The sequence below is a fragment of the Hydra vulgaris genome, chromosome 13, assembly GCF_038396675.1.
Source record: "Hydra vulgaris chromosome 13, alternate assembly HydraT2T_AEP".
Taxonomy (NCBI): Eukaryota; Metazoa; Cnidaria; class Hydrozoa; order Anthoathecata; family Hydridae; genus Hydra; species Hydra vulgaris.
Window position 1 is genome coordinate 22,243,093 of NC_088932.1, and position 13,232 is coordinate 22,256,324.

General features: G+C 30.4%; 1 protein-coding gene and 2 long non-coding RNA genes across 3 annotated transcripts; all 3 read left to right on the forward strand.

Moving 5' to 3' along the window:
* Positions 1-265: 265 nt before the first annotated feature.
* LOC136089432 (uncharacterized) lies at positions 266-1,482 on the forward strand. The gene is made up of 2 exons (XR_010643049.1): positions 266-820; positions 890-1,482. It is a non-coding gene; the product is annotated as an uncharacterized LOC136089432 (long non-coding RNA).
* An 8,781-nt stretch (positions 1,483-10,263) lies between these two features.
* Positions 10,264-10,932, forward strand: LOC124815473 (cystatin). Its single transcript, XM_065816893.1, has 2 exons — positions 10,264-10,512; positions 10,667-10,932. Exons 1-2 carry the CDS (start codon positions 10,340-10,342, stop codon positions 10,914-10,916), a joined length of 423 nt encoding a protein of 140 aa, XP_065672965.1. The 5' UTR covers positions 10,264-10,339; the 3' UTR covers positions 10,917-10,932.
* An 829-nt stretch (positions 10,933-11,761) lies between these two features.
* Positions 11,762-13,001, forward strand: LOC136090338 (uncharacterized). Its single transcript, XR_010643362.1, has 2 exons — positions 11,762-12,213; positions 12,456-13,001. It is a non-coding gene; the product is annotated as an uncharacterized LOC136090338 (long non-coding RNA).
* Positions 13,002-13,232: the final 231 nt, after the last annotated feature.

The following is a 13,232-nucleotide window of genomic DNA, read 5'->3' on the forward strand; positions in this document are numbered from 1 at the left end:
CTTTGTTGATGATTATTCAGCATATGTACCACTACAAGAATTATTAAAACATACAGTAAAAAGACTTTGTGAGGTGCAAGCTCCTGTGATCAGCACAATGCTAGATGGTTTGACCCGGTTGACTTTGCGTTGCAAGGCTGGGTTTGATGGGGCTACTGGGCAAAGCATGTACAAGCAAATTAGTAGTGAGGAAGCTGGAGATCGTAACTTAAAAAAAGAAGAATCTCTGTTCATTACCTGCGTTGCACCACTAGAACCCAGTGGGTTCTGTAATAACAAAAAAGTACTATTATGGCGAAATGAAAAGCCATCATCTACTGCCTATTGTCGTCCAATAAGATTTTCTTTTCAAAATGAAAGCAAAGCAGTTGTTATAGAAGAAGCAAAATATTTAGAATCTGAAATCAAAAAATGTGGTGTTTTTAATTTTACTTTTAATGGAAAGGAACTGGTTGTCAAAAGTATTATTGAACTGACCATGATTGATGGCAAAATTCAAACTATTCTGTCTCATGTGACTAACTCAACTCAATGTTGCTCTGTGTGTGGTGTGTCTCCAAAAACATGAATAACTTAGAAATGGTGCTGAAATTGGACAATTCTAATAATTTAGAATTGAAATATGGTCTTTCTAGCCTGCATGCCTGGATTAGGTTTTTTGAGATGGTATTACATATTGGATATAAACTAGAAACTCAAAAGTGGCAGTCTAGAGCTATAGAAGATAAAGAAAATGTTATGCAAGTGAAGAAACGTATACAGACAGAATTTATGAACCAAATGGGACTAGTTGTGGATTTCCCAAAAAGTGGAGGATCTGGTAAGTGAAATTACATAAATACTTTTATATAAATCATCAGGTTAACTATCACATATATACAATTTGTAGGTACCAGTAATGATGGTAACACTGCCCGACGAGCCTTTGCAAACTATCAATCAACTGCCAAAATTTTGAAAGTAGATGAAACTCTTTTATTTTATTTTTACATCATACTAGTCACTTTATCATCTGGATTTGAAATTGACACTGTCAAATTTAAAGAGTTCTGTATTACTGCTCTTAAACTTTACATATCTAAGTATTCCTGGTATTACATGGCACAATCAGTACACAAATTTTAGTTCATGGCCATGCCATCATTGCTAGACAGTACTTGCCAATTGGACTGATGTCAGAGGAGGCCCAAGAGGCCTGTAACAAGGATTTTAAAAAGTTTAGGGAAGATTTCAGTAGAAAGACTTCCAGAATTGACACAAATCGTGACCTAGTTAACAGGCTACTTGTATCTAGTGATCCTGTCATAACATCATTAAGAAAGTGTCATAAAAAAAATGGTAAGAGTTTAAAAAAATACCCAAGTGAAGTTTTGGCTTTGCTGAGGGAATCAGCTCCACCTTCTTCTTTTTCTTTGTAGCTAAACACAATTTGTTGTTTGATTTTTAAAAAAGGTTGATATTGAAAAAAATATTTTTTTACTACCTAAGCCAATTAAATGTCTTTTATTTTATTAAAAATTAAAATATTCTTGTTAAAAATAAATATTATTTCATATATAATGATTATTTATATATCTAAATAGGTTTGTGGACCAATTGGGTAATAATTAGGTTTTGTCCACCACTTCCCATATACCTGGCCCACTGTGCGATGTAATGAACTGGGTGATATCCTGGGGCGGTGTCTAAGGTGATGTCTTGAGGGGATGTGTAGTGGGTTGGTGTTTGAGCGAATTCAAACTCCTTTTTCACATCTAATAAAAAAATAAATGCAAAGCCAATAAGTTTGATTGATAAGGTTTTTTTGCAACAGAAGGATTACCTAACTTTAATAACTATTGTTAAGGTATGTAAAATTGGTTAAACGCAATAAGAGACTTTTTTATGTTGCGACCACACAAACTTATATAATATTTCTGATATTGTATTAGTTAAAAGCGAGACTAATAACTCTAAAAATATTAGGATCAGATAAATGCATTGGATGTGAAAAAATCGTGAATGGTTTAATAATCAACAATAATTTTAATAATCAACAGTTTATTTTACCATTTTGTTTTTTTATCATGCTTGACATTTTTCGAAGATTTGAACATATTTAAATAAAATCACCTCTTTTTGCGGTTTAAACAGCAGGACTTTAAACATGCTTGAAAATTGTTAAATCTTTTACAATGGTTATCAAAAATTTTTAACCATGATTAAATTGATAGCAAAAATCTTTAGTCATGATTGAAAATTGTTTTGAGTGCTGGACATGTATATTCTTTATATGCCTTCTAGTGGAGCAGTTATTCGTCTTTTTACCTTTAAAAATAAACTAAATGTTTACAAATTAAGTGGATTTGGTTTGTTTATGTAATGTTATTTATAATGAACTTTATAAATATAATATACTATGAAAATATTATGAAATAAAATAAATTAATAATAAAAAATTTTATGATGATTGTAAAAGTATTAAATCTGTTATTAAATTTTTAGTAATGTAGGTACTTAAGATGATTATATTTAGTACAATTAATAAAGGCCTTAGGTGATATATCACTCATAACTGCGTCTATTTTTATTATAACCTTTCTCCTTATTCTGTATACTATAAATGGGACTCTTAACTGAAAATATACTTGATAATCTCAAGTCAAAACTTTATAAATTATAACGAAACTGACGTTTTGTGGAAAGTTTGTCTTTAAAAAAAACTACCCTTGCGCAACTGTGTATTTTTTTTTTGTAACAATCGTGGTTTAAGATTGGTACAAGATCGACACAATCGGCAAAATTGGCACAGTGTTGCCGATCGTAAATCGATAGTGATAAATAGTTGATACACAAACAGCATAACCGGCACGTTAGTGCCGATTATAATTCAATGATAACCATTCATGGACCATACACGGAGAGTTTGCTGGGTTGTCGTCTAGACAATATTCCTGTCATAGTCTTAAAAAGTGTTCTCCAGAACTCACTTCAATACTCTCTTAACAGTTTAATAAGTGCTTGACTAAATCTTGTTTTCCTACCTGCTGGAAAATCACGTGGTTCCAATGTTTAAAAACTCTTTTAAAAACACTATGACGTACATAATCAAATATCTAATATCTTATCTTGAGTATAATAGCTTATTCTCTGATAATCAATGCGGATTTCAATTCACTTAATCTAAAGCTGACTTGTTAACTGTTATAAAAAAAATGTTCTTTTGTGCATTTAACGGTGGTGGTGGGACAGGGCTATTACTTTTGACATATCGAAGAATTTTGATCAAGTCTAGGATTTGTTTTTTATAAGCTTGCTTCATAAGGTGATTCTGATAAAGTTTTTGACCGCGGAATTAAAGTTGTCCTTAAAGACTTACACACTTATTCATTTGAGCCACTGTCGTAAAGTTGTATATCTTTTCCATCATCTCAAGTTACATCAATAAAATTTATTCTCAGGTGACTTGTCATTCAGTAAAGTTGCATCTCTTTACTGTATCTGTTCCCGCTCTAAAAACCTTTATTCATCTTGTTTTTTTTCCTTGCGTCAATTTCAATCTTTTATAACTTCATGTTTTCCTGAGCCGGTTTTTACAGATGATATAAGTTGATATGCTTCTATACGAGTATGTTCATACGTACGGAAGCATGTATTATAAACTCATCAATCAAATGATTAAGATCAAGAGTGTAGGCAATATCACAATGGCAATTTATAATTTGAGATGATTCAATCGCTCAGGTATACATAATAAAATCTTTGCCTGCTTTAAAAACTCGGCAATCAATGGATTTAATTGAGAAAAGACACCATTATGGTCTACAAACTCGCTAAAAACTGATTCAAAATCATTCAGTTGAATATTCTAAATAAATATATGTAACAAGCAGGGTACCCCTGGGCTCTGTGCTTAGTCCGCTTCTTTTTATCTTGTATATATCAAATGACCTCAAAGTCCGTGCCCAGGTAGAGTCTACAGTCTCAGTAGCCAATTACAAATTGGGCCTACTAAAAGAAGTATTCCGAAGCAGAAGCATTTATCTCTGGCGAACGCTTTACATCACATATGTGCGCCCACACCTGGAATTCGCTATTCAAGCATGGTCTCCTCACCTAAAAAAGGATATCAATATGCTTGAAAGAGTTCAGCGCAGAGCGACAAAAGTTTCCTCAATCAAACATCTCCCATATGAGCAACGCTTAAATATATTTAGAATGACAACACTGGAAGAGAGAAGAGCTAGAGGAGATCTTATTGAACAGTTTAAAATTAAAAATAGAATTGATGATGTTAACTTTTTTGTTCCTCAAAGGATCTCTAACAACGTATATTGCAAGAGGAGTCACAATAATCAGCTACACAGACAAATTGTTAGCGATTGCGAGGAGCGACATCACTTTTTAACTAATCGTGTCACACCGTCCTGGAATATGCTACCACAGGAAGCAATTGACACTCACTCGGTCAGCTTATTTAAAAGTTTCCTATCATGATGGGCATCTTGTCTCGTTGACAATTAGCCCTACACATTAGTTAGTATAGAGATGCCTGGTGTTGCATCTCTTCGTCAATATACTTTATAATTAATGATTGACTAATTTACAGTATTATTGAATTTGTAAAAACATTAAAAAAAAATTATTATTGATTGTAAATTTATTGATTCTAAATAAAATCAAATTCAAATTCATACAAACAATCTGCCGGAATATATTACTCATCACATTTATGCTAACAATTGTAAAATACTCGCAGTTCTAAAATCTGTGGAGGACTAAAGAACCTTGCAAATTGACATAGATAACTTAGTAGATTGGTTGCATAAATGGAATTTATGCGATATATCTACTAAGTTATCTATGTCAATTTGCAACTAAGTTATCTATGTCAGCAAGAGCCAGCAGTAAACTTGGTAAACTAAAAAAAAAATTTAGAAGTCGTGGACTCTTTTTGTGAAAATTACTTAACGAAACCTATGTAAGACTCGAGTTAGAATTTGCTATCCAAGCTTAGTCACCACACAAGAAAAAAACCCCGCTAAAACAATCACTGAAATAAAGCACTTGGCATATGAATAAAGACTCCATCATCTTGGCTTAACCCTAATTAAAAAAAGGAGAGTTCACGGTGATTTGATTCAACTGTTTAAACTTTCAAAAGGTATTGATCATTTTTGAGTACTCTCAAGCCTACGCACCATTGATTTCCAACTGCAGTTTGCGTGGACATTATCTTCGATTTGAAAGTCGTATATTTTAAAACAAAATTTACAAAGCATTTCGCAACGTAATATAAATAAATTTTCTTTTTTAAATTTTAGTTTTTTGAGCATAGATTTTTTTTTTTTTAAACTTTTTTATTTATAAGTTATATTATAAATTTTCTTTTTATTTCAGCGCATTTTTGAAAGGCCTTAGATTATCCAAACTAACTGCCGTAGTCAAGTTGAAAAAAAAAAAAATTTTAAGCGGGGTCAAGAATGGCGTTCGATTGCATTTCTTTAGGTTTTATTGATAATTACAGGTTTCTCAAACTTTTATCAGGCTATGTATACACACTTTTTGCGATTATGGCACATCAGAGCAAGACGTAAGACGTAAGTTTTTTTTGCTGCACTATGATTGCACACAACTTTTTTTTGCTGCCTTATGCCAGAGTAGGCAGAGGTAATTTTAAGAAAATTACCTCTGCCTTAATTTTAAGAAAAACAGGTGACAGGAGGCGAATTTAAGAAAATTTTTAATGGAACCCTCTTTCTAACAGTTAGAGTAACAAACTGCTAATCAAACAAACATCAAGGACTTTTTATTGATTGATTTGATTGGTCGATTGGTTAAGAAACAGATAGTGATTCTAGTTTTTTTATTTTCTTTTTATCTGTAAAACTAGTTTCCCTTCAAAAATATGTTTTTTCATTTATTTTCTTCCCTCAGTTTTCTCTTACTTTATTTCTCCAGTTAACATTCATTTTTGCTTCTTTATGTAAAAGTTGGATTTATTTAAGTTCAAAGCACTCATCATAATTTATAGTTTTAATGCTTTATCTTGGTAAAAAACTGTTAAGAAAGATTCAATTTCTTCACTAATCGCATCGCCAATGTATGGAATACGCTACCTTTAGACGCCATAAGTGCTGAATCAGTCAACAGTGTTTACAAATTAAAATTTAATATAGATGAATGATCGGTCACACGAGTGTCTTTTCTTTCAGCATGGAAGTGCCTGGTGTTGCATATTCTCATCAAAATATATAAATGTAATACAAGCATATATAATTGATTTCTAAAATATATAAAGTTGAACTCAAACTCATTCTTAAATTTGGCATGATCCATAAATATATCCCCAAATGCATCCTCTACATCCACAAATACATCCTTTACATTTCTAAATTTATTGAAACATGCTAGGCGTTTCGGAGATCCACGAGCAAATGCGATGAATGATTGTTGTCCATCAAACAAATTAACAAAGTTGTGCTCTTGATGTAAACCCCATATAACGCTCCTCAAAATTAAATTTTTCATTAACACGGTGAATGCAGATCGAAACTTGTTCATTCGCGGACATATCCGTTGTTTCATCGGCCATCAAACTATAGAATTGTGACTCCTTTATACTTCATATAGCTTATGAAGCGTTACATTGGCAAAGTCTTGTAGGATTTTGTTTTCAATTTCAGGTGAGAGCCACATTTGCTTTTCAGGACAATTCAACCATTTTTTCACCTCTAGAGAATCTTCTTCTCGTAATTTGAGATTTCTCGTAATTTTTTTTATGTAAAAGTTAGAAATAATTTCAACGTTTCCACAAATGGCAAGACCTCGCGTTCCCTAATATATTAAGAAGAAACATATAGTTATCCAGTAAACAAATTTAATGATTAATAGTTAATCTAAATTTTTCTTAAACAAAACTGAGAAACTACCGAATAAAAAAGAGTTGTAAATATTTTGGATAAAATCTTTATCCATCACTTCTTTCTTCAGGTGTTGATTAAGCTGCTGGATAACGGTCGATTCCAGTGTTGCTGAGGCTATCATACTAACGGACGCCCTATGGAGTTCAGGTCGCTTGTGAGAAGCAAAAAATTATTAACGGTTTCTTTCACTTAGAAAATCTGTCTAAAATAAAAGCTTCGTACAAATCTTTTTTTCTTGAATTACTTGGAAAAGGCATTTTCATTTGGGTAGCTTTGATGCAAGTGGAACATGACTTTTACATGACTGCGAAAAAAAAAAAAAATTTTTTTTTCGCAGTCATGTGAAACCCATTTATGTTTTTCAATACAGCTTTGTTGAAATTTCCTTCCTTTTTTTGATGGACATGATGACTGCCTTTAACAAGAAGGTCAAGGCTGCTCTGTGACTTTACTAAACTGTTATGAGTATTATCTTGGAAGTTGTTAGCATTTTCAGATTTAAAAAAGGTGCAAGTGTTTCAACTTGATTTTCTTTTCTTGAAAAGTATTCACTAATCTTCTTCATTGTACAACGTACAAGTTTTTTAATTGAAACAAAAAAGATTTATAAATAATGAATACAAATAATACTGCCAAAGTTATCAATTCTGTACGCAAGAAAAAAAAAACAACTAAACAAACGTTTAACTCACAAAACTATCAGTTCTTTAGTTTTTTTAGTTGCGTTTGTTTGCTTTTTGCAACGTTTTTACCGATCTCAAACTGCTTTGAGAGTCATCGTGAGCGTGGGATTTCTAAAATTCGACATAATAACTTTGAAACAAGCTTGAACTTAAATGACCATAAGTTTTGAAAATGAGCATAAGTAGTTACCTATTTGCGGAAATATTTCTATTGTTTTTTAATTATTATTTTTATTATTGTTTAAATATATTATGGTTTTTATGTTTTTAAATAATTTTAAACGCTTGTGAATTTTTCCTAGTGGGGCTAGGCCCAAGCGACAATTTTCCGGATGGGGCTCGATCACCCGAACGCAAGCGCTTTCTACGTCTATAAATGCATTAGGAAAAAACAAGTTAAATTAAAAAGTCAATTTTTGTCATTTGGTACGCTTTTGCATCAAGTACTTACAAGGTATAATAACTTATAAGATATAATAATTTAATACAATAACTTATAGAATTTATATAAATACATTTTCAACATTTGGACCTCTCCCCCCTCCCTCTTTACAACATAGTAACACTTTAGTAACAAGTCCCGTACGAGTCGTCACAAATCAACGAACCTCTCTTCCCCTATCCTAGAGCATGACGTTATTTACGGACGACCCCTTACTAAAACAAAATCGCCAGTAATATACCTAAATATATATACGGTAATATACCTAAATATATTTACGGACGACCCCGACGTTATTACGGGCGACTAAAACAAAATTGGTTGTTTTATTTAATTAGCTTTTGCGCTTCCTTCGTGGAAACTATTTCCAAATTTAATGTGAATGAAAAAATAAAATAACGCTTTTTGAATAATCTCTTAAAACTTGTTTTATTTTTAATATAAATGAGGTATTAGTTACGAATTTAATTGTTCTGAAGTGCAATTACGATGTTTTGTTGTTTTATCAAAGTGTGCATATCTTTTTTATAATAGTGTTTCTCTTTTTCGATTTTTAAATTTTACTAGGCAAGAATTTTTTTTTTCGCTCGGCACGAATAATTTTTTTTTCATTTTTTGACTTTTTTGCTTTTTCTTTGGCTTTGTTTTTATTCTGAATTTCAAGATTTAAAGTCGAAACATTGATCTATCGACAGTAAAACAGTAGTTAACAGTTTTCTCTTGCAGAATTTACTTTTTCAAAGTAGTCTCGTGTACTTTCTTTTTTTTTTGATGCTCAATAAAATGATAAACTATTTTTTTTAATTTTAATTGGAGCTCCCTTTTTAAAGTCTAAACAGACTATTTTGCATAACATTTTTTAGCCGTATTAATTTTAGTTTTTTTTTTTACTTTACAAGTATAAACTTCAAAAATATAGAAAAATTGAACTATTTTTTTTTGGCTAAACGAAATCATTGAAACGAACGGAAAGATCATTATCACATTTCACATCTCACCGCGAGCATATCACATTTTGTTATCGTAAGCTATACTTGTTAAGGACGATGCAATTTAACATTTTCATACGGCCAAAAATACATACATTATTAATATATTATTATTATCATGGACAAATAATAGATACAAAAGCACCTAAAGGGCTTAGTAGTTACAGTATAGTTAATCAAATCAATTAGATGCAGAGGCAACAAAATACTGATGCAATTAATGTCTTTAAAATTGGTTTTAAAATTGATAAAATATAAGTGATTAAGTCAAATACTAAAAATAAAACTCGTATTTGTTTATGCTATTTGATGCGTCAATGAGTGAAATTCGTCAATCAACTGTTTCAAGTGTTAAGTAAAGAGTTTATTTAAGATGCTATAATAAAGGTGTCAGAACCAAAATATTTACTGTTATATTAAATCTTTTTTTAACAAAACTGTACTAAACACTATTTATCTTGATAATTTATAAGAAAAAAGAAAAAAGAATTGGATTTTCAAAATCGCCATTTTCCCAACCGGCATTTGGTCCTAAAAAGACATTCAGAACGTCTTTTAACGTTCATAAAACGTCTTTTTAGGACCAAATGCCGGCTGGGTTGATAACTACGACTTTTGGTTAAAATTTGAAACGCACGATAGGAAAGTTAGTTCTTCTTGGAGCATTTTAATAGCCTTAAAAATATAATATTTTAGTTTATGAACAAGACTTTTAATATTAGGAAAAAAAAGCATCATTTTTAAATGTCTAACCGAAAAATCCAGATAACCTAAAACTGATCTTGATTTTAACTTGTTTTATTTAAGCCTCATTATTTTTAAAACGTCTAATAATGTCATGAAAAACAAAGAAATAAAAAATAACAAAAAAACAAAAAAAAAATCAAACAAACAACAACAACAATAACAAAAATGTTACATTTAAACAGCTTTATGTAGAAACATTACTAATCTAATTTATAGTAAAACTTTAAACAAATATTCAGAGAGAGTTTATGTAAAAAGAGGAGGTTAAAAAAATGTATCTCTGCACGTTGTAAGGCAATTTGTTAAGATACTATAAACAACAAAAGAATTAACAAAAGCACGCAATAAAATCTGTTTAAACACATTTTAACAACTGTAACGTAAATAAATAAACATTTTAATTATCTAGGAAATAGCTTTACCCAGCTTTTAGCACCTAGTTTCCAATCTTTTGTTTAGCAATATTGTTTCTTAAAACAATATATATAAAATGGTAACGAATTGTTTTTAAACTTATATAAATACTGATACAAAGTTGACAAAGTATTAACGGAGTTTCGTGAAATAGGCACAATGAATTCAGTTATTGTTTTTATTGCGCTGATTGGGTTGTCTCTCGGACTACCCGGAGGAAAAGTGCAACTCACAGAAAAACAAATTGAAGATCTTGAATCTGAAAACGGAGCATTTTCTGTAGGTTTAAACGTGGCAATTGGAAAACTTAACGATGGCAATGCTAAATATCGGTATGATGAAAAATTGTTAACGAATGTTTAATGTTTTACATATTTCTTGATATATGATTGTATGTATATATACTATATGTATTTATATATTTTCTATACGTATATATATTGCATGTATATTTATTCACATATTTATAAAAATTTCTTTATTTAGACAAGTAAGAGACAAGATTATTGGTGCAACTTCACAAGTTGTTGCAGGTATTCGGTATGAAGTTAACGTGAAAGTTGTCGAATCGGTTTGCGAAAACTTACCAATTAACTCAAATTTTATGACAACAAAAGAATGTCCTGCTAAAGAGCAATCTGAAGAAAAAGTCTGTAAAGTTTCTATTTGGTACCGTCCTTGGCTTATCCAAACAATGGACTCTTTAATTGTTAACACCTCATGTAAATCAGAATAAAAATGCTTTCTTTTAAGCAACTCATAAATTTTTAGAGATTTATAATTTTTGAAGTTTTTTGTTTTAAACGAAAAAGTACGTACACTTTTGGAACTTCTTCCGAACTTTTTGTCTTCACAACTAAAAAAGTTTTAATTTAGAAAAAATTGTGTAAATTAAGAAATATTCTTTAAATTAGAGCGTGGGTCTTTTAAAGTTGATCATACCCGACCCCATCCATTACTTTATCGAACGTTTTTTTCAGATCCCTCCTCCTCCTAATCTTCCTTAGATACTTTATACTTGAGATGCCACGAATAGTGATTTTGCCGAATACCAAATACCGAATATTTGGCTTGATTCTCCGCCGAATAGCCAAATATTCGGCGGCCGAATATTCGGTAACACTTTGAAATTTTCACGGGTGACAATTTCCGACCTGCATAAGTAAAGTAAATACCGGAGTCATACAACGGGTAATTAATAGGGGTGCACCGATGCCTACTTTTGGCCGATGCCGATGCCAATGCCAATGCCGATAGGTACAGGCCGTTGCCGATGCATCGGCCGATGCATCGGCATCGGCCCTGAAACTGGATATATGATGGAAATATACACCTGAATGGAAATGCCACATTCCATTCATGTGACGATGAAAGCAACATTTTGAAATTGTAATTGTTGAAGTTTATTTTCCATTTATTTCTTTATTGTTCTCTTGACAATTAGAGCAATTACTTCAATTGAAAATGTTTATCTATTAAATGCTATTAAAGCAATTTTCTCTTCCAGTTCCCATTTATTCAAAGTATTGTTTCAATTAAACTTTTATTTCTCTCATCTAAAAAAGGAAGAAACGACGCAAAAAAAAAAAAAAAGAAATAAAAAATATAATAGAAGAGTTGAAAAAAGATTTTATCTCAAGGTTTTCCAGCTATAAATATAACAAAAACTTGAACATATCTACAGTTTTAGATCAAAGATTCAAACTTAGTTATGCCATATCAGATGATGAGAAAGACACAATAAAATCAAATATTCAAGAGAAATACATGAACCTAAATAAAACTGATATTGCAGATTGCCTTTTAACTACAGACAACTTAACTCAATCAGATAATGAAACAAACACTTCATCTGAATCAACCCAAGAACCTAGCTCTCCACTCAAAAAATTAAAAATGGCAGAAAACATATACAATTTCTATCAAGTTTCAAAAGCACCTCTTGACACTGAATTAACAAAATCAAAAAAAGTAAAGAACTGAAAAAAACTTTCAACAGAGGAACAAATTTATTTAGAGAAAAAGGAAAAAATGTTAGTTAAAATGATTTTTAAATAAGAACTTTGATAACTTTTTGTTCTTTTCTAAATTATAATAAATCATTATAGATAAAACTAAATTCTAAATTATCATAAACAAATAAAAATTGAAAAATAAAATGAAATATAATAATTTTACTAATATTCATTAATATTTAACAACTTTTAATAATAAAAATTCGTACTTTACATTTTAGTTTAGTTTTAATATTTTTTGTTTACTTACTTTTCTTTAGAACTGATGAAATAAACTTTTACTTATCACTGCCTAATCTGCATCAAAAAGAATGTCCATATAAATGGTGGGGAAATTACAAAAATACATGTATAAAGAAACACTCAAGTAGCAATAATATTTTAGACCTCTCATACCTTGCCAAAAAATATTTAGGAGCTCCGCCTTCTTCTGTGTTCAGTGAAAGATTGTTTAGTACTGGGGGAAATATTTATGAATCGACACGGTCCCGACTAACTGCAGAACAATGAGAAAATCTAGCTTTTGTGCATGCGAATTGGAAATTTTTTGGAGAAACGGAAACAAAAAAATAGATTCACAGTTTTATATAATATATTTTATTACTTTTCATAACATAATAAAAATTTATATTTATTTTTATCATGACGCAAGTTGGTCTATTATGTTTTAAATACTTTATGTTTATATTTTTTAAATGTGCATTTCTTGATTTTAAACTTCTTTGTAGAGTTTTGGATCCATAAGTTGTATAATTAATGTACTAAATTATAAGAAAACTCTAAAAAAGTAGAGAGCCCTGTTAAAAGCACTCAAAAATTTTTAGTTTAGTAGTTGCATATATGCCTATATAATAACTTATTATTAATTAGTTAGACTTATACATTGTATTTATGTTTACGGCGTAATTCTATGTTTGGATATAATATAGAAACACATAGTCTCAACCTAGAGAAAATTATTATAAAGACATGTTATATATCGTTGGAAAGCTTATTCTTTCTTCTTTTAAATAAGTAATTGATATATTTTTTTTATT